This window comes from Typopeltis vanoorti, chromosome 13, assembly GCF_054136105.1.
Source record: "Typopeltis vanoorti isolate ZY-2024b chromosome 13, IOZ_Tvanoo_1.0, whole genome shotgun sequence".
Taxonomy (NCBI): Eukaryota; Metazoa; Arthropoda; class Arachnida; order Uropygi; family Thelyphonidae; genus Typopeltis; species Typopeltis vanoorti.
In genome coordinates, this window is record NC_143561.1 from 96984427 (window position 1) to 97007287 (window position 22861).

General features: G+C 35.2%; 1 protein-coding gene across 3 annotated transcripts in view; it reads right to left on the reverse strand.

Moving 5' to 3' along the window:
- LOC150100402 (testis-expressed protein 10 homolog) overlaps positions 1-22861 on the reverse strand; it is a 172111-nt gene that overhangs the window by 39440 nt on the left and 109810 nt on the right. For all 3 annotated transcript variants that reach the window (XM_090402792.1, XM_090402790.1, XM_090402791.1), the window contains exon 11: positions 890-1044. In XM_090402792.1, the coding sequence (XP_090258918.1) occupies positions 890-1044 (155 nt within the window). The remainder of the gene's footprint in view (positions 1-889; positions 1045-22861) is intronic.

Here is a 22861-nt window from a genome sequence, read left to right on the forward strand (position 1 = left end):
GCATCTAAACTATTTAGGATTCTCCTGATGTCTTTTGGAAAAAGACTAGAGAAGGCATGCAGTGTGTGTAGTTCTTGGAAGTAATGCTGGAAGTACTTTGCCTTGATCACTGATGTTCACCGAGGAGAAGAATGATGTCAGAAGGTCAGCCTTATTTTTGGATAATGTTACAATAGTACCATCTGGATGTGAGAAAGGTGTAAACAGAGATGGGTAGAAGCTGTACCCAGTGGCCTTTACACAGAACTAGAAGGCTTGAGTATGATTTGGGTAGGAGACAAATTTGTTGCACTTTGCCTTGCAATACTTGCTCCTTGTAGGCTGAATCAGATGGCAGAGTTCTGGTTTCAAATCAGTTGAAATGTACAGAATTCTTTTCTTAAACTGCTTTGAGAAACACTTGTTGGAAAATCAAGGTTTAGGCTTTAGGCAGTGGTCTGGACTTCTGGGTGGGATGGGGGATAAATGCCTCCATTTCAACCAAGGATTGTTTATCCAGGACCAGGTCTGAATTGGAATAGGAATGAGAAGCATTCAGTATGCATTCAGGTAATAATATGGGCAAATTTAAAAGAAGAAAATTGAACAATGCTACTTATTTATGACTAAGGCCAGCAGTAAGTGCTAGGAATTAAAATGGTAGAATTCCTTTAAAGTGGTTCTAATTAAAGTACTAAATAACAGTGGGGAAATACACCCCAGACTCATGAAAATGCATGGAGGAAATCTGAGAAAAGGGCGGCACTAAAAATGAGAGAGAAAAGTAGAGGTTTTTTTCCCTGCTGGACACTTACTAGATATTACTAATAGCATTCATTATTAGAAGAAAAAAAAAAAAGGTCCTAAATGATTACTGTTAAATTTAAATCTGCACTCGCAATCTCCATACCTCTGATATATGAAGATGACGGTTCCATATCTCTGGATCAGTTGGCAGAACAGCAAAAGGAGATAGATCAGAAAAGAGGCATGTCCTCAAGGAAATCCAAGCTTGGTTACTAATATAATCGTTGTAGAGCTTTTCACCTTCATGTCTGAACATTCCTACAGAGGTTAAGAAATTAAAGCAAGTTTTTGAAGATCAAAAAAATTCTATGAAAACATTTTTATTACAAATATTACATGATGAAGTATTAAGTTCATTTTAAAACAATTTATACAACTATTCTGCAATCATTAACAGTATAGTTATATATAGCATTTTATGGGTTATGTTTAAAAAAATCTCTAGCAAGCTCATTTGAAAAAAACAATTATCACTCAATCTCATTTTGTGTACATGAGCTTCATCAACAATGCTAGTCATTTATAATTATTTCAGCAACATTGAAAATGTATACCTTTTCAACATAAACATTTCAATAAAAGGTACCTAAAAATGTTTACTTCCCCAATGGCTTTTGTGACAACCATGTTTTAATTACATAGTATTACAATGTAGCACATATACTTTATAGTAATTGCATTATGAAATCAGTATCCTACTATTCTTTTTTTTGCATCTGAATTTATTTGGTATGAGTCATCTAGAGTTCCCAACCTTTTTCCACTTGCGTACCCCCTTTTAAACCCATGCCTATAAATTGTACTCCTTGTTTTTAAAATAGCTGTTTTTAAATACTAACACTTTTTTTTCAGTTCAGTGCCTATCTTAATGTAAAATAGTGGAAATGAGGTTTTTCCGCCATTACTGATTTTTTTCGTGTACCCCTGAACAATAAATGGTGCACATACCCCAGGGGTATGTGCACCATTTATTGGGAACTGATGATCTAGAGCAATGTTTCTCAAACTTTTCTGGCTGCAGCCTATTTTAACAAAGCATATAACTCATCGGCTCCCAAAATCCATTCTTTACTGATAGTTCATATTTCACCACTTGAGGTGAGCCTTCACATGCTGTTCCTAAGGTGCAAAATTGTGAAATAGTTGGTATAACATACACAATCTTAATATTTTTCAGTAGTAAGTAGGATAGGAAGGTGATAGACATATTGTGAATTATACCAAAAAGTGAAACACCTGTAAAGTATTTAATTGTTTATTTGAGTTCAAGCATTCAAGGAATTAAATTTATAAAAAAAAACATGCAAAATATATTAAACATATAAATGCAAAGAATGGCACTGCTTTCTTTCAGACACCAGTAAACATGTAAGGTTCCAAGATGAAGAGCTTTAGTCTCATATCCAGCTCCATATTTAGCTGATTTCATTTTTTCCCCCTTTTTCTGATAAAGTGTTGAAAACCCAACTCTGCAGTTATAAACTGAGGTATATTAGCAGTAAGTACTTAAGCTGGCAAGACCAGGATATTCTGACTGTATATAAAGCCCAAAATCTGTCTCAAATTTTTCTCCCTAACAAGCTCTTCACTGCCATGTCTGAAGCTTATCCTTGATATTTTTATGTACTCCATCTATGTAAAAGGATTCCTGATCAATTCAAATCCTGTCTCTTGTTCTGGAAAATATTTTTTAAATTGCTTGCACAGACTTTATAGGTTTAAATAATTAAACAAATTACATAAAAGAACTTTTTTTAATTAATAAGATTTTTAATATATTGTATTCTAAACACTGCATATTAAACTTTATAAACTAAGATAAAACTATTTAATATTTATTTACTAATAAAATTATCTCACTAGGCCCATTAATGGGCTGCAGACAACACTTTGAGAAAGGCTGATCTAGAGAACCTGTTGGTGGATAGCAAAAGGCTCTCTAGTAATCAAAAAGTTAAAGATTAATAACAGATATAAGATGTAAAAGAGAGAGAGAGAGAGAGAGAGAGAGAGAGAAGTAGTGATTGTGTAAGTAGACAAGAATTAATGAGGAAATGATACTTTAGGAAGGAGAAGTACTTTGATGACAGCAGAGGAATTGTGTCCATACAAGGTGGAGATTCAGGGAAGGAAACAGAAGCAGCAGTGGTTTTAGAAGTTGTATGGTGTGAGGTGAATGGCATGAGATACTTAGTCATCATCATCATAAAATTCCTGCCATGTACCCTCAAGGGGTGTACAGGATATGACAGTACTACATGAAAAAATTACATCATTACTAACTTCCTATCTACAATTTTCCTCCAAATCAGTCTGTTACTTGTCAAGACTCCAACATTATCAGATCTTATATTTCTATCGTCTAAGGCACTTTGTACCGTATCAATCCACCTATATCTTGGTCTTCCTCTGGGTCGTTTTCCTGCCAACCTGGCAGAGAACACTTGTTTTGCTAATCTTTCCTCTCCCATTCTATTTAAGTGACCATACCACCTGAGATTAGCTCTGCTAACGCATTCCTTGATGCTGACAATGTCAAGTTCTTTCCTAATATCCTCATTTTTAATACGATATTGCCATCGATGCCATCTGTTCACGCCTCTAATCTTTCTCAGGACTCTCATATCTGCGGTCTCTAGTCTTTGGTCAAGTGTTTTACTTCTGACCCAGCTCTCAGATTCATAAGTTAAAATTGGTTTGAACACAGTCTTGTATACAGCTAATTTAGTGTTCCGACTAATTTCTTTCTTATTCCATATGAATTTATTCAATTGACTTCCCACGATACCAGCTTTGCTGATTCTGTTGTCTATTTCTATATTTAGTTTACCATCTTCAGTAAAAATTGTGCCTCAGTAGCTGAAATGTTTTACTTGTTCCACAGGTTCTCCATTCACAACACAGTTGACATTTTCAATGATTCTGCCTATTTTCATTGTCTTTGTCTTTTTATTGCTGACCTTCATACTATATCTATTACAACAGCTATTCAATTTAGTCAGAGAATCTTGCAGACTTGTAGCGGATTTATTTAGAAGTATAACATCATCCGCATAAAGCAAAGAGCTGACATTAACATCTCCAATTTTGATATCAGGTTTAATACCACATTCCTTCATAATGTGATCCATATAGATAATGAATAACAGAGGGGATAATGTACATCCTTGTCTCACACCAGATTTAACATTAAACCATCTTCCTGTACTTCCTTCAATTCTAACTGCTGACTCACAACTCAAATAAAGACTAAGTATTGCTTGATATAATGCCCCATTGACACCATATAACTGCAGCGTATTGAATAGCTTCTCTCTTGGCACCTTGTCATATGCCTTTTCCAAATCGACAAAATTTAAATACAGATCTTTGTTATATTCCCATGCTTTCTCGACTATTTGTCGTAAAGTGAAGATCTGATCCTGACAGCCTCTATTTGGCCTGAATCCAGCTTGTTCTTCACCAAGCTTTTCTTCCACAATTCTTCTCAACCGTTTCTCAAGTATACTTGCATAGATCTTGCCAGGAACACTCAGTAGGGAAATACCTCTGTAATTCTCACATTCAGTTTTATTTCCCTTTTTATATATGGGTACTATGAGAGCTCTACTCCAATCATCGGGAATTCGTCCCTCTGTCCAGGCTTTCTGAACTATGCAGTGCAGCCACTGTAAGACTCTTATACCACCATACTTCAGCATTTCTGGTCGAATATCATCTACTCCTGCTGCCTTTCCACATTTCAAGCCTTTGATGGCTTTTTCTACTTCAAGTATGGATATGTATTCCTGACTGCATGCCTGGTCAGTGTTTTTTATCACTGTGCTGTCATCACTGCTTGTTTCATTTAGCAGTTTTTCAAAGTAATTACTCCATACTTCAAGGATATCTTTTTCTCCTGTTTTCATTTCACCTTTATCATCTCTAATTCCTTTTACAGCACTCTTTCCTCCATTCCTAAGCTTCTTCAACAACCTCCAGAATATTTTGCCACCTTCTTGATATTTATTTTCTATATTCTTGCCAAAGTCCTCCCATGACTTTTGTTTAGCTAGTTTTACACACTGTTTAGCTTTCTTACATTTGTCTCTGTATTCTGTAAGAGTAAAAGCTGACTTATTTGCCAGGAACTTTTGATATGCTTTCTTCATTTCCTTCACTGCCTCTTTAACTTTCTGTGTCCACCAGGGAGTTCTGATTTTTTTATCTTTGCACACAACCTCACCACATGCCTCTCTGGCAGAATCAATCAATGTTTCCTTCAGAGTTTGCCACTGAATCTCCAAGGTTTGATTCCTGTTCTCAAACTCTTTCATTTTCTTTTCAATAATATTTCTGTATTTTAGTCTACAGTTTACATCTGAGAGCTGCTCAACTTTTATTCCCTTTAAAACTTTCTTACATGTTATTCTTTTCAATATGAAATTCAATTTTATCCTGCTCAAGACTAAATAGTGATCACTTCCAATTTCAAATCCTCTGTAGACTCTGGTGTCCTGCACCAGGGAGAAAACATCACTATCAACAATAACATAGTCAATGAGACTTTTCTTATTCCTAGCCTCTTCTCTCCATGTGAATTTGTGCACATTTTTATGTTGGAACATGGTGTTAGTAATAACCAGTCCATGTCCTGAGCAGAAATCCAACAGATATTTGCCATTATTATTAGCTTTGCTCTTTTCTCCAAATTTTCCCAAAATATTTTTGTATGTCTCACAATCATTTCCTACTACTATTTAGATCCCCAACAAGGACCAACTTTTCCTTTTTCATTGTGTCAGTTGCTTTTTCTAAAGCCTCAAAAAATTCCTCCACTTCTACCTTAGTAGAACCTTCTGTGGGACCATAGGCACAAATAAGTCTCATTGTCCAGTTCCCCATTCTCATATTTGCCCACATTATTCTACTTGAGACTGACTGCCATTCAAGAAGATTAGCCTCGTATTTTGTGTTGAATACTATGGCTACTCCTTCTTTTCCTTGATTGTTATTGCCTGAATATAACATTTTGTATTTATTGCTCAGAAAGATCTCACCAGTTTTGGTCTTTTTTGTTTCAGTCACCCCTATTATGTCGATCTGATACTTATCTAATTCCTCAGCTAGCTCCATTTCTTTGCCATTCAGGCTTCTTACGTTGATAGTACCGATCTGTAACTCTGGTGATGTTGAGTTGGGGTTTGTTTTCAGATTTGTTCCAGTAGCTGACTTTTCGCTGTTCGCCCTGGTTCCCTGGCGAAAACAACGGGGGCCTTGTTTAACCGGGCGACGCCCCAGCCGGCATGAAATTTTGTCATGTTGTACCATCATTTTTTATTTTGGTTTAACCAATAAGAATACAATTTGGTCGGCTAAATCCCAAATTGCCAGCCCATCCTCGTTCGTTCAGTATCAAAGTAAATACCCAACAGGGTGCACCACGAGAAGGTGAGGATTGGACATTAGGTCAGAAGCCCTGGTCGGTTCTCCGCATTCCTTTAAAGGCTATGTGGAGGTCTCCTCTCAGTTATACAGCTCTGACCCTTAAGCACCCCTAGTGGATGTTGCTATATGCCTTGGAAATGTGTGCAGGTGATGATGAGGATATGTATACATAAAATTGGCTAAACAAATGGAGGTGATCATTCTGATGATTTTAATTATAAAAATATAGATTAGAGTGAGGTGTTAGCATCTTAGCACAAGGAAAATTAATTTCCCTAGTCTCTGAGGAACAACTAGCTTAGGTAGTATCGTAGTAAGGAGAGAGAGCATAACAGGATCAAGAATCTTTGATTTTATCAATGTATCTGGGGTTGTTTTGTGCACATCTGAACAGACTGACTGTGTGGGCACATGAACATGACTACCAATTCATTCTTGCAAAATATAAGGTTTTAAATTTGGAAGGCAAGAATGGGATGTGGCATACACAAATGATGGGATATCTAGAAGGAGAGGCAGAGAAATAAAAAAAAACTGGGAAGAATGATGGTTAATGAGGATCTGAAATTTAAGATCACATTGCTAGATTGTGAGTAGAACATATTACTGCAATGATGAAGACAATACCAACATTACCAACAAACCAGGTGATATTTGGTCACCTGGTTTTTGAGATGAATATATTTTCGAAAGAGAAGAAAAGAGAGGTACTGGATCTGAAATTCGGGAATGAAGACATCCTGAAGGAATGCCATCTGCAGAGAGTCTAGTGGTAGTTGGTGAAGAGTTTATACTAGAGTAACTGAAAGTGAAATTCATGAAATGAAAGAGGCTGTAAGCAGGGGAGTGATGAGCAAGTTTATTATATGGAGTGGTTAATGAGCAGAGTTGCCTGAGAGTGTGGCAAGGGCAGAAATAATGAACAAGTTTAAGATATGGTCTGGAAGTATTGTGTGTAATAAGAAGAACCTCCCACAATAAGTCATGACCCCACAGATGTCTGATGATGATTAATAATACTCAGAAAAATTGTGAAAACTATTAAAATAATATGTAACAGGAAAAATTAAATATTTTTAATATTGCTTATATTTCACTTACAATAAGGATTTTCACAATAGGCCAAGACAACCTATTGTGAAAACAGGTTCATTGACACATTAACATGATATAATTGTTCATTAACACAAAAGAAGAGTGAACGTACCTGAAATGTTGCTTTCTGACTGTGCATAAGTTGTGATGTGAGAACAAAAAGTTCAGAAGAAACAAGGATATTTTACATAAGAGAATAGAATAAATAATAATGAGTGATCTCCATAAAGAATGGTTTATGGAGGAGTTGAGTCTAGGAGAAGACAGGTGATTAGTAGTGTACTACAGGGTTCAGTATTTGGTCCTCTGTTGTTCAATTTGTGCATTAACGATACAAGAAATTATTTGATGGGAAATATTCAGTTGTTTGCTGATTTTGCCAATTTAATGTGGCTAAGTGTAAGGTGATGCACTTTAGGAAGAAGAGAAACAAGCTGTGTAATATATTGATGGAATTAAACTGCAGCAAACTGATGAGACCAGGGATTTGGGGAATGACTGTGGTCAGGGAGTTGAAGTTTAGAAATCATACTGCAAAGGTAGCCAAAATAGCACATCAAATTATGTGGTTGTTGAAGAACATGCTAAAAGTAGGGATAAAGAAGTTATTGTTCCTCTTTATAAGGCTTTAATAGGCCACATCTGGAGTAATGCATGCAGGTCTGGTAACCTGGATTCCATGGTGATGAAGTTGTGGAAAGATTGAAAGGTGAGTGACAAAGATTTGGGCGAGTCTATGGAATGCTCCCTATGAGAACAGATTAAAGGTCAATGACTATCAAAAACTAGCTGATAGGGGGACAAAAAGAGACATTTAGCTTATTAAAGGGATTTTATAAGACTGACAGTGAAGACTTTTTTCTGTAGATGGCAGGAAGGAAGAAAATGAGTCACCTGTGGAAATTGTGTAAGAATGCAAGTTAGCAGGGTGTTAGGAATAGATTTTTTGCTTGGAGATTGGTGAATGGGTTACCAGAGATGGTTGTGAGTGATTTGTCAATGAGGTTCAAGCAGCGATACGACAGATGTTGTGATATTATTACTATAATATTGTGATATTATAATATAATATTATACTATAATATTGTGATATACTATAAAAGTTGTAAAATTTGAAAGTGAAAAATATTAAAAGATTAAAATCTAGGCCTTAAAAACTGCAAAGGATAAAAAAAAGGCCAATGTAAAGGCCTCGAAAGTAAAACATAAAAATCATCATCATCACCAAATTCCTGACAAATATCGTCAGGGGGTATACAGGATTTTATGATGGTACTACATGAAAAGTTACATCATTGCTAACTTCCTATCAACGATTTTCCTCCAGATTAGCCTTTTATCTGTAAACATTCCAATATTATCTGATCTTATATTTCTGTCTCCTAAAGCACTTTTAACTGTATCAATCCACCTACACATCGATCTTTCTGTAGGTCTTTTTTCCTGCCATCCTGGGAAAGAACACTTGTTTAGCTATATCTTTCCTCTCCCATTCTATTTAAGTGGCCATACATCATGATATCAGCTCTGCTAACACATTCTTGAATGCTAACAATGTCAAGTTCTTTCCTAATATCCTTGTTTATAATATGTTACTGCCACTGATGCCATCTGTTCAGTCCCCTAATCTTACTCAAGAATCTCATATCTGTGGTCTCCAGTCTTTGATCAAGAGTTTTATTTCTTACCCAGCTCTCAGATCCATAAGTTAAAATTGATTTCAACACTGACTTGTATACAGAGCTTAGTGTTTTGACTAATTTTTCTCTTAATCCATATAAATTTATTCAGCTGATTTTGTACCATACCAGTTTTGTTAAGTTCTGTTGTCTATTTCCAAATTTAATTTTCCATCTTCACTGAAAATTAAGCTCAAATAGCTGAAATGTTTTACTTGTGTAGGTTCTCCATTGAGGATGCAGTTGATGTTTTCAATGTCTGTCTTTCTAATGCTGATTTTCATATCAAATTTATCACAGCAGTTATTCAATATGGTTAGGGAATCCTGTAGACTTGTCCTGGATTTATTTACGAGTATGACATCATCTGTATAAAGTAAAGAACTGAGGTGAACACCTCCAATTTTGATATCAGGTTTAATACCACTTTCCTTAATAATGTGATCCATATAAGTGATGAATAACAGTGGAGATAATGTACACCCCCTTGTCGCAAACTTGACTTAACATCAAACCATCTTCCTGTACCTCCATCACTTAGTAACTGCTGATTTACAACTCAAATAGAGACTATGTATTACTCGATAAAATGTCCCATTTACAACATATAACTGGAGCATTTTGAATAGATTTCCTCTTGACACCTTACCATATGCCTTTTAGAGATCTACAAAACTTAAATACAGATCCTTGTTATATTCCCATGATTTCTCAATTATTTGTCTTAAATTATTTCTCTCGTAGAGTGGTGCATTCCAATCATGCACCACTCTATGAGAGAAAAATCTAACCCAATTGAAAATCTGACCCTGACAATCTCTGTTTGTCCTGAACCCAGCTTGTTCTCCTCCTCCTCCTCAATTTTTCTTCTTAGTTGTTTCTCATAAATACTTGAAGTAATTCTTATCAGGAACACACAGTAGAGAAATTCCTCTGAAATTCTTACATTCAGTTTTATTTCCCTTTTTAAAGATGGATACTATGAGCGCTCTACTCTAATTATCTGGAATTTGACCCTCTAGCCAAGCCTTCAATTATACAGTATAGGCACTGTAAAACTTTTATATCTTCATAATCTTTAAAGGTACCTGTGGTATGACTATAAACAACAAATTACATGGTAACCACAGTAATTAATTTTAATGAAATGAAAGTACAGATATTTCATACTGAAAATAACAGTACATCAGTAGTGCATAGAAAAAAAGCAAATCAAAGAAATGTGAATATAAGGTACGTACAACCATCGATGGTATACCAATTAAAAAATGTTGCTGAATGCTAGAAATTCATATTAATAAATAATATTATTAAAAACTATTTTTGATGGTTACCTAAAATAAGAATCTCCCAAACTTTTGGGAGAGAGAGAAAAAATCATTCTGATTTAGATTTGGCCAATGTAAAAGGGCTTCACAACTTTCTTTGAAGAGGTGTTCATATTTACAACTGTTTCTATGGAGAAGATGAGCTTCATCCCAAGGATACTGTATTTAGTGTCAATACTATGTTGTGCCAGATCAGACTTTGAGGTTAAACCACCGACTTAACCATTTGTATTCACGTTTTTTTTGATTTGCTTGTTTCTATGCACTGATGATGTACTGTTATTTTCAGTACGAAATATCTGTACTTTCATTTAAGTTAATTACTGTGGTTATCATATAAATTGTTGTTTTATATCTCCATATTTTAGCAGATCTGGTCGAATAACATCTATTCCAGTTGACTTTTCACATTTCAGGTTTGTGATAGCTTTTCTAATTCAAGTACAGATATATATTCCAAATGACATGTCTGTTCAGTGTTTTTCTACCACCATGCTGTCACTGCTTATTTTATTTAACAGTCCTTCAAATTAATTACTCCATACATGAAGAATATCCATCTTTAGTTTTTATGTCCCTGTTATCATTTCTAATTTCTTATAAAGAACTCTTGCCTCCATTTCTGAGCTTTTTTTTTTTTTTTTCAATATCCTCCAGAATATTTTATCACCTTCTTTATATTTATTTTCTATTTTTTTATTAAAGTCTTTCCAACTTTTGTTCAGCTAGTTTTACACGGTGCTTCACTTTTCTTACATTTTTTGCTGTATTTTCTAAGAGCACAAGCTAATTTATTTGCCAGAAACTTTTGATATGCTTTCTTCTTTTCCTTGATTGCCTCTTTAACTTCCTGAGTCCACCATGGAGTTCTGATTTTTCTAACCTGCAGACTATCTTGCCACATGATTTTCTGGCTGCATCAATCAATGTTTTCTTTAGGGTTTGCCAATGAATCTCCAATTTGGTTCTTGTTTTCAAACTCTTTCAGTTTTTCTTGAATAATGTTTGTACCTAGTAATGTTTGAACTGTCTACAGTTCACTTCTCATAGTTGTTCAACTTTGATTTGTTTCAAACCTTTCTTTCACACCCTTTTTTTCAATATGAAATTCAATTTAATCCTGTTCAACACTATATGGTGATCACTAACTATTTAAAATCCTCAGTATACTCTTGTGTCCTGAACCAGTGGGCAAATGTCAACAATAACATAATCAAATATTCAATTAGACTTTTCTTATTCCTTGCATCTTCTCTTCATGTGACTTTTTGTACATTTTTATGTTGGCACATGGTGTTAGTAATAACTAGTTCATGTTCTCAGCAGAAATCCAGCAAGTACTTACCATTATTATTATTAGCTTTGTTCTTTTTTCCAAATTTTTCCAAAGCATTTTTGTGTGTCTGGTAATCATTTCCTACTCTCTTGTTTATATCTCCAACAAGGATCAACTTTTTCTTTTTCATTGAAAAAGAATGTTGCTTTCTCTATTGTTACCTCAAAATATTCCTCCACTTTTGCCTCAGTAGAACCTTCTATGGGACCATAGGCACAAATAAGTCTCACTGTCCAGTTTGTCATTCCAATATTATCTAGCATCATTTTACTTGATATTGCCTGCCATTCAAAAAGATTATCCTCATACTTAATTTTTAATATTATAGCTACTCCTTTCCCTGATTGTTATTGGTCTGAATATAGCATATTGTATTTGTTGCTTAGAAAGATCTTGCCTGTTTTTATCTTTTTTGTTTCGGTAACACCTATTATGTAGATCTGGTATTTATCCAGATCTACATAATTAGATATACATAATTATTATGTATATCTAATTATGTAGTATATATATATATATATCTAATAATATTATATACATAATTATTTATCCAATTCTTCTGCTAGTTCCATTTCTTTTCCATTGATGCTTCTTATGCTGATCTCTGCTGATGTTGAGTTTGGGGTTTGTTCCAGTAGCTGGCTTTTCACTGTTTGCCCCAGTTTCCTGATGAAAACAATGAGGGGGGGCTTGTTTAACTGGGCACGCCCCAGCTGGAAGGAAATTCCATTATGTTGTACCATCATTTTGAGTTATGGTTTAAGCCAATAAGAATACAATTTTGTCAGCTAAATCCCAAATTGCCAGCCCATCCTCATTTGTTCAGTATCCAGATACACGTCAAACATAAAAATGTATGATGAAATATGAAATCAATTTACGGGGTGAAATAAGACCATTTCAAGAAAGCCACCACCAGAATAAAAGCACAAGATTTCATAGTGTACCTTATGTAGGCTGTGTCAATGCTGTTAAGTTATTTTGAATGGTTGAAGGTTTCTTGTTGTTGGGAGTTACCAAACCTCAGACATAATGTAGGGACAGTGCTTTGCTAAATTACTTTTTCTATTTGTGGAACACATTCAGTAATGTTACTCTTCTAAATTCATTTTTTTGTTAAATTTAGTTTAACAACAAAATTCTTTTGGATTGCCTTTAGCCAACTCTCACTTTATTTTCTGTACAATACTCATAACTTTTCTGGCTTATGCCTTATATACTTCATAACTCCTCTCATCCTTATTCTCACAATATTTCTTCTAACATCATCTTCTTATGAATTTCTGGCTTAATAAGGTTGCACATCCATTTCACTCCTACCCTATTTGTTCCCTGAACTCTAAGGATAGATCTATTCCGATACTGTATTATTTAAGCATCTTTTCAAAGCTTCCCATGCACTACTGATATTCCTTCCTATTCGGTAACTGATACCATGGGATTAAACATAGTATTCTCTTGAGTTTGTCATAATTTCCAGCTTTGTAGATTAGCATGTAACCTTCCATAATTGGAATATACACATACTTAGCTACTTCTCAAATCAGTACAGCATGATCACTGTCACTAACTGTGGTAAAACAAGTCACATCCTTAACCCATCAGTACCCATCAGCAATGTTCCCTCTAATTTTTTTTTTACAGCTGTGTGGACCTGTTACTGCTCTGAGAAGAAATGTTTTACATGACCTCTGATGACCATACAGCACTTTAAAAGTTTTTTTTTTGTAATATACATACGAAGTCTCATTACCTCATGGTGATGTCACTTTTGTATGGGGCTTTGAGTTTATCTCACATAACTTCATGTTTCTGCCACTAGATGACTCTAGAAAAGCAATTGCTCCAGCCAATCATCACTTTTCCATCTGTTTGAAAATAGAAAATCTGCCTATTTCATTCCTGATGAGGCATGCTGGCCAGCCTAGATCCCATGACCTAACAGACCAATCCAATGGCAGTTGATAAACTAGTTAGAACACTTACATCATTAGGAAAGGAAAGCGAAAACAATCATGTAAATAGTGACTTAGAACCAGCAGTGTTTTTAAAAGAAAATTTCAGCTGCAATTTCAAGGGCAACAATTCAATGTGTTTGGGAACATCTCAGTCACTAAGCTGCATGGTCAATGTGTGACCATGCAACTTAGAGGAACACTGCTCATTAGGGTAATTTAGCAATGCATATTTTCACCCCTCAAACTTGTTGTATGGAATACTATTATTATTACTATTATTGTTTTCATGAGTTTCTATCCTAAGTGGACTCAAATCATCTGATATCATCCCTCACTACACTTGAATATTAATGCCAATAACCATAGGCTATAACATGTTCAACAAACATATTCAACTACAGCAAACTCAACAAAACTCGAAGCAGAACTTCACTGTTAAGTGCAAATTTAATGAGCAAATCAACTGTACCATATTACTTTTTTGTTCTTGTGTTCCACAAAATTCTACATTATCCCAAGCATTTGTTTCTTTCCAACATGCAACAATATGAAGACTATAACACATTTGAATATACATGTTTATTGTTTATTTATATGTTTTATATGGCTATAACAACAATAAACAGACTGATGGTGTCATATTGACAGCTATAGTGCACAAGCACTAGCTTTCCTGACAAGATCACAAATCACTGTACTGTTTCATTTATTCATAGTTGTCAATGAAAATCATGATCTTGTTCTATGTCACATTTTGTGATGTTTAACAATTACAAATAAAATAAGCACTATATCATCACCATCATCTATTATCAAATTCCTGATATATACCTCATGTAGACCACCACACCCACATCAGTTCATTTGCTTGGTAGAGGGTGCAACATGAGTCGTTGCTCCATAACACAACGTTCACTCTTTGCACCACTAAAGATGATGCTGCATGTTGGTTTGGGTAATGTGGGACATGCATATTACAGTCCTGCCATAACCCATGTGGTGAGCCTCAATTTTGAATGTTTTTGTACAGATTTCTATTCCAGTCAATGCCTCAATGAAAAACTGAAAATATACAGTGAAAAAATATTATCAGAATGTCAAAATGGATTTTGAAAAGGACACTCTACACTGGATGCAGCTTTTTGTTCAAAATTACTTATAGAAAAAAGAAGAAAATTTAATTTAGAAACTCATCTTTTGTTTATAGATTATGAAAAATCATTTGACAAAGTAAAAAAATATATATAATCAGATGTATTACAAAGAATAAATATACCTAATATTTTACTACATGCAATATTGAATATATACAAAGATAATGAAATAAAAATAAAAGAAAAAAGGTCTGAAAAACAATCTATAAACCAAGGAGTAAGACAGGGATGTCCTCTGTCTCCAACAATTCTCAATATTTATATTAATGAAATATTAATATAAAATCAAATTTTATATTAATATTCCATACCTCAAACAATCAAGGTATGGAAATTTCCCAGAATAACCAAATAAATTTTCTGAACAAACTCCAGTTAGAAGTAAAATAGTTATTAATAATAAAATAATAGAACAGATAAATACTTTCAGTTATCTGGGTAGAGAAATATCACATGAAGGAGAAAAAGACATAAAATTAAAAACTTTAAAATTTTACAGATTATAGGTCTGATAAATAGAACACTAAATCCAAATATAGTACAAAAAGAAACACGCTTGAAAATATATAATACTTTAGCAGTGCCCATATTATTATATGGCAGTAAAATTTGGGCAATAAACAAACAAGATAAACAAAGAATAAAAACAAGTGAAATGAGATTTATGAGAATATCTGCAAAATACACACATTGTTAGACCGAAAAAGGAACAAAGATATTTTAAAAGAACTAAAAACAAAATCAATAGAACATGTAAACTGAATGGCCAACTTCTGATATCCTAAACAAATAATAAAATACAAAGCAACTGGAAAGAGAAGGCTGGGTAGATAGACTTCAATAAAAGGATATTAGATGGATAATGAGACCAGAACAGACCAATATGGTCTACTATATTATCCGTAATTGGCGTTATGATGATGATGCCAATGCCTGGAACTCTGCATTCAATTCAATGTTGGCCTATAAATGGTGGTTTTTACATATTATCCTTCATAGCATCCTACTGGGGGTGCTTAAGGGTCAAAGCTATATAACTGAGAGGAGACCTCCACATAGCCTTTAAAGGAATGCGGAGAACCGACCAGGGCTTCTGACCTAATGTCCAATCCTCACCTTCTCGTGGTGCACCCTGTTGGGTATTTACTTTGATACTGAACGAACGAGGATGGGCTGGCAATTTGGGATTTAGCCGACCAAATTGTATTCTTATTGGTTAAACCAACATAAAAAACGATGGTACAACATGACTATATTTCATGCCAGCTAGGGCGTCGCCCGGTTAAACAAGGCCCCCATTGTTTTCGACAGGGAACTAGGGCGAACAGCGAAAAGTCAGCTACTGGAACAAATCTGAAAACAAACCCCAACTCAACATTACCAGAGTTAAAGATTGGTACTATCAACGTAAGGAGCCTGAATGGCAAAGAAATGGAGCTAGCTGAGGAATTAGATAAGTACCAGATCGACATAATAGGGGTGACTGAAACAAAAAAGACCAAAACTGGTGAGATCTTTCTGAGCAATAAATACAAAATATTATATTCAGGCAATGACAATCAAGGAAAAGAAGGAGTAGCCATAGTATTCAACACAAAATACGAGGCTAATCTTCTTGAATGGCAGTCAGTCTCAAGAAGAGTAATGTGGGCAAATATGAGAATGGGGAACTGAACAATGAAACTTATTTGTGCCTATGGTCCCACAGAAGGTTCTACTAAGGTAGAAGTGGAGGAATATTTTGTTGCTTTAGAAAAAGCAACTGACACAATGAAAAAGGAAAAGTTGGTCCTTGTTGGGGATCTAAATAGCAGAGTAGGAAATGATTGTGAGACATACAAAAATATTTTGGGAAAAATTGGAGAAAAGAGTAAAGCTAATAATAATGGCAAATATCTGTTGGATTTCTGCTCAGGACATGGACTGGTTATTACTAACACCATGTTCCAACATAAAAATTTGCACAAATTCACATGGAGAGAAGAGGCTAGGAATAAAAAAAGTCTCCATTGACTATGTTATTGTTGATAGTGATGTTTTCTCCCTGGTGCAGGACACCAGAGTGTACAGAGGATTTGAAATTGGAAGTGATCACTATTTAGTCTTGAGCAGGATAAAATTGAATTTCATATTGAAAAGAATAACATGTAAGAAAGTTTTAAAGCGAATAAAAGTTGAGCAGCTCTCAGATGTGAACTGTAGACTAAAATACACAAAGATTATTGAAGAAAAAATGAAAGAGTTTGAGAACAGGAATCAAACCTTGGAGATTCAGTGGCAAACTCTGAAGAAAACATTGATTGATTCTGCCAGAGAGGCATGTGGTGAGGTTGTCTGCAAGGATAAAAAAATCAGAACTCCCTGGTGGACACAGGAAGTTAAAGAGGCAGTGAAGGAAAAGAAGAAAGCATATCAAAAGTTCCTGGCAAATAAGTCAGCTTGTGCTCTTAGAGAATATAGAGACAAATGCAAGAATGCTAAACACTGTGTAAAACTAGCTAAACAAAAGTCATGGGAGAACTTTGGAAAAAACATAGAAAATAAATATCAAGAAGGTGACAACATATTCTGGAGGTTGTTGAAGAAGCTCAGAAATGGAGGAAAGAGTGCTGTAAAAGGAATTAGAGATGATAAAGGTGACATGAAACAGGAGAGAAAGATATTCTTGAAGTATGGAGTAATTACTTCGAAAAATTGCTAAATGAAACAAGCCATGATGACAGCACTGAGGTAAAAAACACTGACCAGGCATGCAGTCAGGAATACATATCATACTTTAAGTAGAAAAAGCCATCAAAAGCCTGAAATGTGGAAAGGCAGCAGGAGTAGATGATATTCGACCAGAAATGCTGAAGTATGGTGGTATACGAGTCTTACAGTGGCTGCACTGCATAGTTCAGAAAGCCTGGACAGAGGGATGAATTCCCGATGATTGGAGTAGAGCTCTCATGGTACCAATATATAAAAAGGGAAATAAAACTGAATGTGAGAATTACAGAGGTATTTCCCTACTGAGTGTTCCTGGCAAGATCTATGCAAGTATACTTGAGAAATGGTTGAGAAGAATTGTGGAAGAAAAGCTTGGTGAAGAATAAGCTGGATTCAGGCCAAATAGAAGCTGTCAGGATCAGATCTTCACTTTACGACAAATAGTCGAGAAAGCATGGGAATATAACAAAGATCTGTATTTAAGTTTTGTCGGTTTGGAAAAGGCATATGACAAGGTGCCAAGAGAGAAGCTATTCAATACGCTGCAGTTATATGGTGTCAATGGTACATTATATCAAGCAATACTCAGTCTTTATTTGAGTTGTAAGTCAGCAGTTAGAATTGAAGGGAGTACAGGAAGATGGTTTAATGTTAAATCTGGTGTCAGACAAGGATGTTCATTATCCCCTCTGTTATTCATTATCTATATGGATCACATTATGAAAGAAAGTGGTATTAAACATGATATCAAAATTGGAGATGTTAATGTCAGCTGTTTGCTTTATGCGGATGATGTTATACTTCTAAATAAATCTGCTACAAGTCTGCAAGATTCTCTGACTAAATTGAATAGCTGTTATAATAGATATGGTATGAAGGTCAGCAATAAAAAGACAAAGACAATGAAAATAGGCAGAATCACTGAAAATGTCAACTGTGTTGTGAATTTAGAACCTGTGGAACAAGTAAAACATTTCAGCTACTTAGGCACGATTTTTAGTGAAGATGGTAAATTAAATATAGAAATAGACAACAGAATCAGCAAAGCTGGTATGGTGGGAAGTCAATTGAACAAATTCATATGGAATAAGAGAGAAATTAGTCGGAACACTAAATTAGCTGTATACAAGACAGTGTTCAAACCAGTTTTAACTTATGGATCTGAGAGCTGGGTCAGAAGTAAAACACTGGACCAAAGACTAGAGACCGCAGATATGAGAGTCCTGAGAAAGATTATAGGCATGAACAGATGGCCAATATCATATTAAAAAGGAGGATATTAGGAAAGAACTTGATATTGTCAGCATCCAGGAATGTGTTAGCAGAGCTAATCTCAGGTGGTATGGTCACTTAAACAGAATGGGCGAGGAAAGATTAGCAAAACAAGTGTTCTCTGCCAGGTTGGCAGCAAACAACCCAGAGGAAGACCAAGATATAGGTGGATTGATACGGTACAAAGTGCTTTAGACGATAGAAATATAAGATCTGATAATGTTGGAGTCTTGACAAGTAACAGACTGATTTGGAGGAAAATTGTAGACAGGAAGTTAGTAATGATGTAATTTTTTTCTTGTAGTACTATCATATCCTGTACACCCATTGAGGGTACATGGCAGGAATTTGATGATGATGATGATGAGCATCCTACTGTCACGTACAATGAGTGTGGTGGGTCGTCTATTGTGGATAGCACTTACAGTCAACTCCCTGGGCTTCCATCTAAGTGTGGTATCATTAACTGCTGACTTGGGATGGCCCAATTTGTCAACAATTTGCCTCTTTCAAACTCTGTCAGTTCCCTTCTCGCAGTCATTTAACCCAGATATGGTTGCACTGACTTGGGCGCATCACATTCCTCCAATTTATACTGGCTACAAACATGTAACTTATTACATGCCATAATGCCCCTTGACTTCGACCCACCACACTCACTGTACATGACAGTGAGTGTGGAATAAGAAAAGTCTCATTCACTATGTTACTGTTGATACTGATGTTTTCTCCCTGGTGCAGGATACCAGAGTGTACAGAAGATTTGAAACAGGAAGTGATAACCATAGGATGCTATGAAGGATAATATGTAAAAACCACCATTTGCAGTTTCAAGTAGAGTGATGTGGGCAAATATGAGAATGGCGAACTGGACAATGAGACTTATTTGTGCTTATGGTCCCACAGAAGGTTCTGCCAAGGTAGACATGGAGGGATTTTTTGAGTATTTAGAACAAGAAAATGACACAATGAAAAAGGAAAAGTTGTTCCTTGTTGGGGATCTAAATAGCAGAGTAGGAAATGATTGTCAGACATATAAAAATATTTAGAATTGAAGTTAGAATTGAAGGAAGTACAGGAAGATGGTTTAATGTTAAATCTGGTGTGAGACAAGGATGTACATTATCCCCTCTGTTATTCATTATCTATATGGATCACATTATGAAGGAATGTGGTATTAAACCTGATATCAAAATTGGAGATGTTAATGTCAGCTCTTTGCTTTATGCGGATGATGTTATACTTCTAAATAAATCCGCTACAAGTCTGCAAGATTCTCTGACTAAATTGAATAGCTGTTGTAATAGATATGGTATGAAGGTCAGCAATAAAAAGACAAAGACAATGAAAATAGGCAGAATCATTGAAAATGTCAACTGTGTTGTGAATGGAGAACCTGTGGAACAAGTAAAACATTTCAGCTACTGAGGCACAATTTTTACTGAAGATGGTAAACTAAATATAGAAACAGACAACAGAATCAGCAAAGCTGGTATGGTGGGAAGTCAATTGAATAAATTCATATGGAATAAGAAAGAAATTAGTCGGAACACTAAATTAGCTGTATACAAGACTGTGTTCAAACCAATTTTAACTTATGGATCTGAGAGCTGGGTCAGAAGTAAAACACTTGACCAAAGACTAGAGACCGCAGATATGAGAGTCCTGAGAAAGATTAGAGGCGTGAACAGATGGCATCAATGGCAATATCATATTAAAAATGAGGATATTAGGAAAGAACTTGACATTGTCAGCATCCAGGAATGCGTTAGCAGAGCTAATCTCAGATGGTATGGTCACTTAAATAGAATGGGAGAGGAAAGATTAGCAAAACAAGTGTTCTCTGCCAGGTTGGCAGGAAAACGACCCAGAGGAAGACCAAGATATAGGTGGATTGATACGGTACAAAGTGCCTTAGACGATAGAAATATAAGATCTGATAATGTTGGAGTCTTGACAAGTAACAGACTGATTTGGAGGAAAATTGTAGATAGGAAGTTAGTAATGATGTAATTTTTTCATGTAGTACTGTCATATCTTGTACACCCCTTGAGGGTACATGGCAGGAATTTGATGATGATGATGATGATGATAAAAATATTTGGGAAAAATTTGGAGAAAAGTGTAAAGCTAATAATAATGGCAAATACCTGTTGGATTTCTGCTCAGGATAGGGACTGGTTATAATTAACACAGTGTTCCAACATAAAAATGTGCACAAATTCACATGGAGAAAGAGAAAAGGAATAAGAAAACTCTCATTCACTATGTTATTGTTGATACTGATGTTTTCTCCCTGGTGCAGGATACCAGAGTGTACAGAAGATTTGAAACTGGAAGTGATAACCATTTAGTCTTGAACAGCTCTCAGATGTGAACTGTAGACTAAAATACATAAACATCATTCAAGAAAAAATGAAAGAGTTTGAGAACAGGAATCAAACTTTAGAGATTCAGTGGCAAGCCCTGAAGAAAACACTGATTGATTTAGCCAGAGAGGCATGTGGTGAGGTTGTCTGTAAGGATAGAAAAATCAGAACTCCATGGTGGACACAAGAAGTTAAAGAGACAGTGAAAGAAAAGAAGAATGCATATAGAAAGTTCTTGGCAAATAAGTCAGCTTGTGATACAGAGAAAAATGTAAGAAAACTAAACACTGTATAAAACTAGCTAAACAAAAGTCATGGGAGAACTTTGGAAAAAACATAGAAAATAAATATCAAGAAGGTGACAACATATTCTGGAGGTTGTTGAAGAAGCTCAGAAATGGAGGAAAGAGTGCTGTAAAAGGAATTAGAGATGATAAAGGTGACATGAAAACAGGAGAGAAAGATATTCTTGAAGTATGGAGTAATTACTTCGAAAAATTGCTAAATGAAACAAGCCATGATGACAGCACTGAGGTAAAAAACACTGACCAGGCATGCAGTCAGGAATACATATCATACTTTAAGTAGAAAAAGCCATCAAAAGCCTGAAATGTGGAAAGGCAGCAGTAGTAGACGATATTCGACCAGAAATGCTCAAGTATGAAGGTCTTACAGTGGCTATACTGCATAGAGAGTCTTACAGTGGCTATACTGCATAGTTAGAAGGCCTGGACAGAGGGATGAATTCTGGGTGATTGGAGTAGAGCTCTCATAGTACCCATATATAAAAAGGGAAATAAAACTGAATGTGAGAATTACAGAGGTAGTTCTCTACTGAGTGTTCCTGGTAATATATATGCAAGTATACTTGAGAAACGTTTGAGAAGGATTGCAGAAGGGAAGCTTGGTGAAGAACAAGCTGAATTCAGGCCAAATAGAGGCTGCCAGGATCAGATTTTCACTTTATGAAAGATAGTTGAGAAATCATGGGAATATAACAAAGATCTGTATTTAAGTTTTGTAGATCTTGAAAAGGCATATGACAAGGTGCCAAGAGAAAAGCTATTCAAAACGCTACAGTTATATGGTGTCAATGGGGCATTATATCCTTAGTTTTATTTGAGTTGTAAGTCAGCAGTTATAGTTGCAATTTAAAAAAAAAAAAACTAACACAGATTTTTAAAAATCACAACTATCCCACACAACTAATAAATTATGCAAACAGGACAGCAAGAACTGTCAAAACAAACTTCCCAACACAAAAAATTATCAAACTACCATACATCCAGAACACAGACAAAGCCTACAAATACATCTTCAAACATACTGACTACAAACTGGTATTCACCACAAACCAAAAATTGGCAAATCTTCTAAAACCCAATAAATCTCATACATACAAAGAAATATTAGAACACCACAATGTAGTCTACAAATTTCCCTGCCAAAAAGACTGTGATATCACCAACACAGGTTCTACCATCAGGTCTTTATAGGCAAGACAATAAGAACACTTCCGTGACTGTAACATCCCTATTCCAGAACATTTAAACACTAAAAAACGCAACATCAAAAAGAAAAATAGAATACGAAGTACAGGGAAAACAGAAATAGCAGTTCACGCCCTTGAACAAAACATACCCTGGAAATCAACAAGGCCATCAATAATAGACAGACATGACAACGAAACAATGCTTAGAATATCGAAAATGATAGTCATAAAATTTGACGAGAACTCAATCAACGTC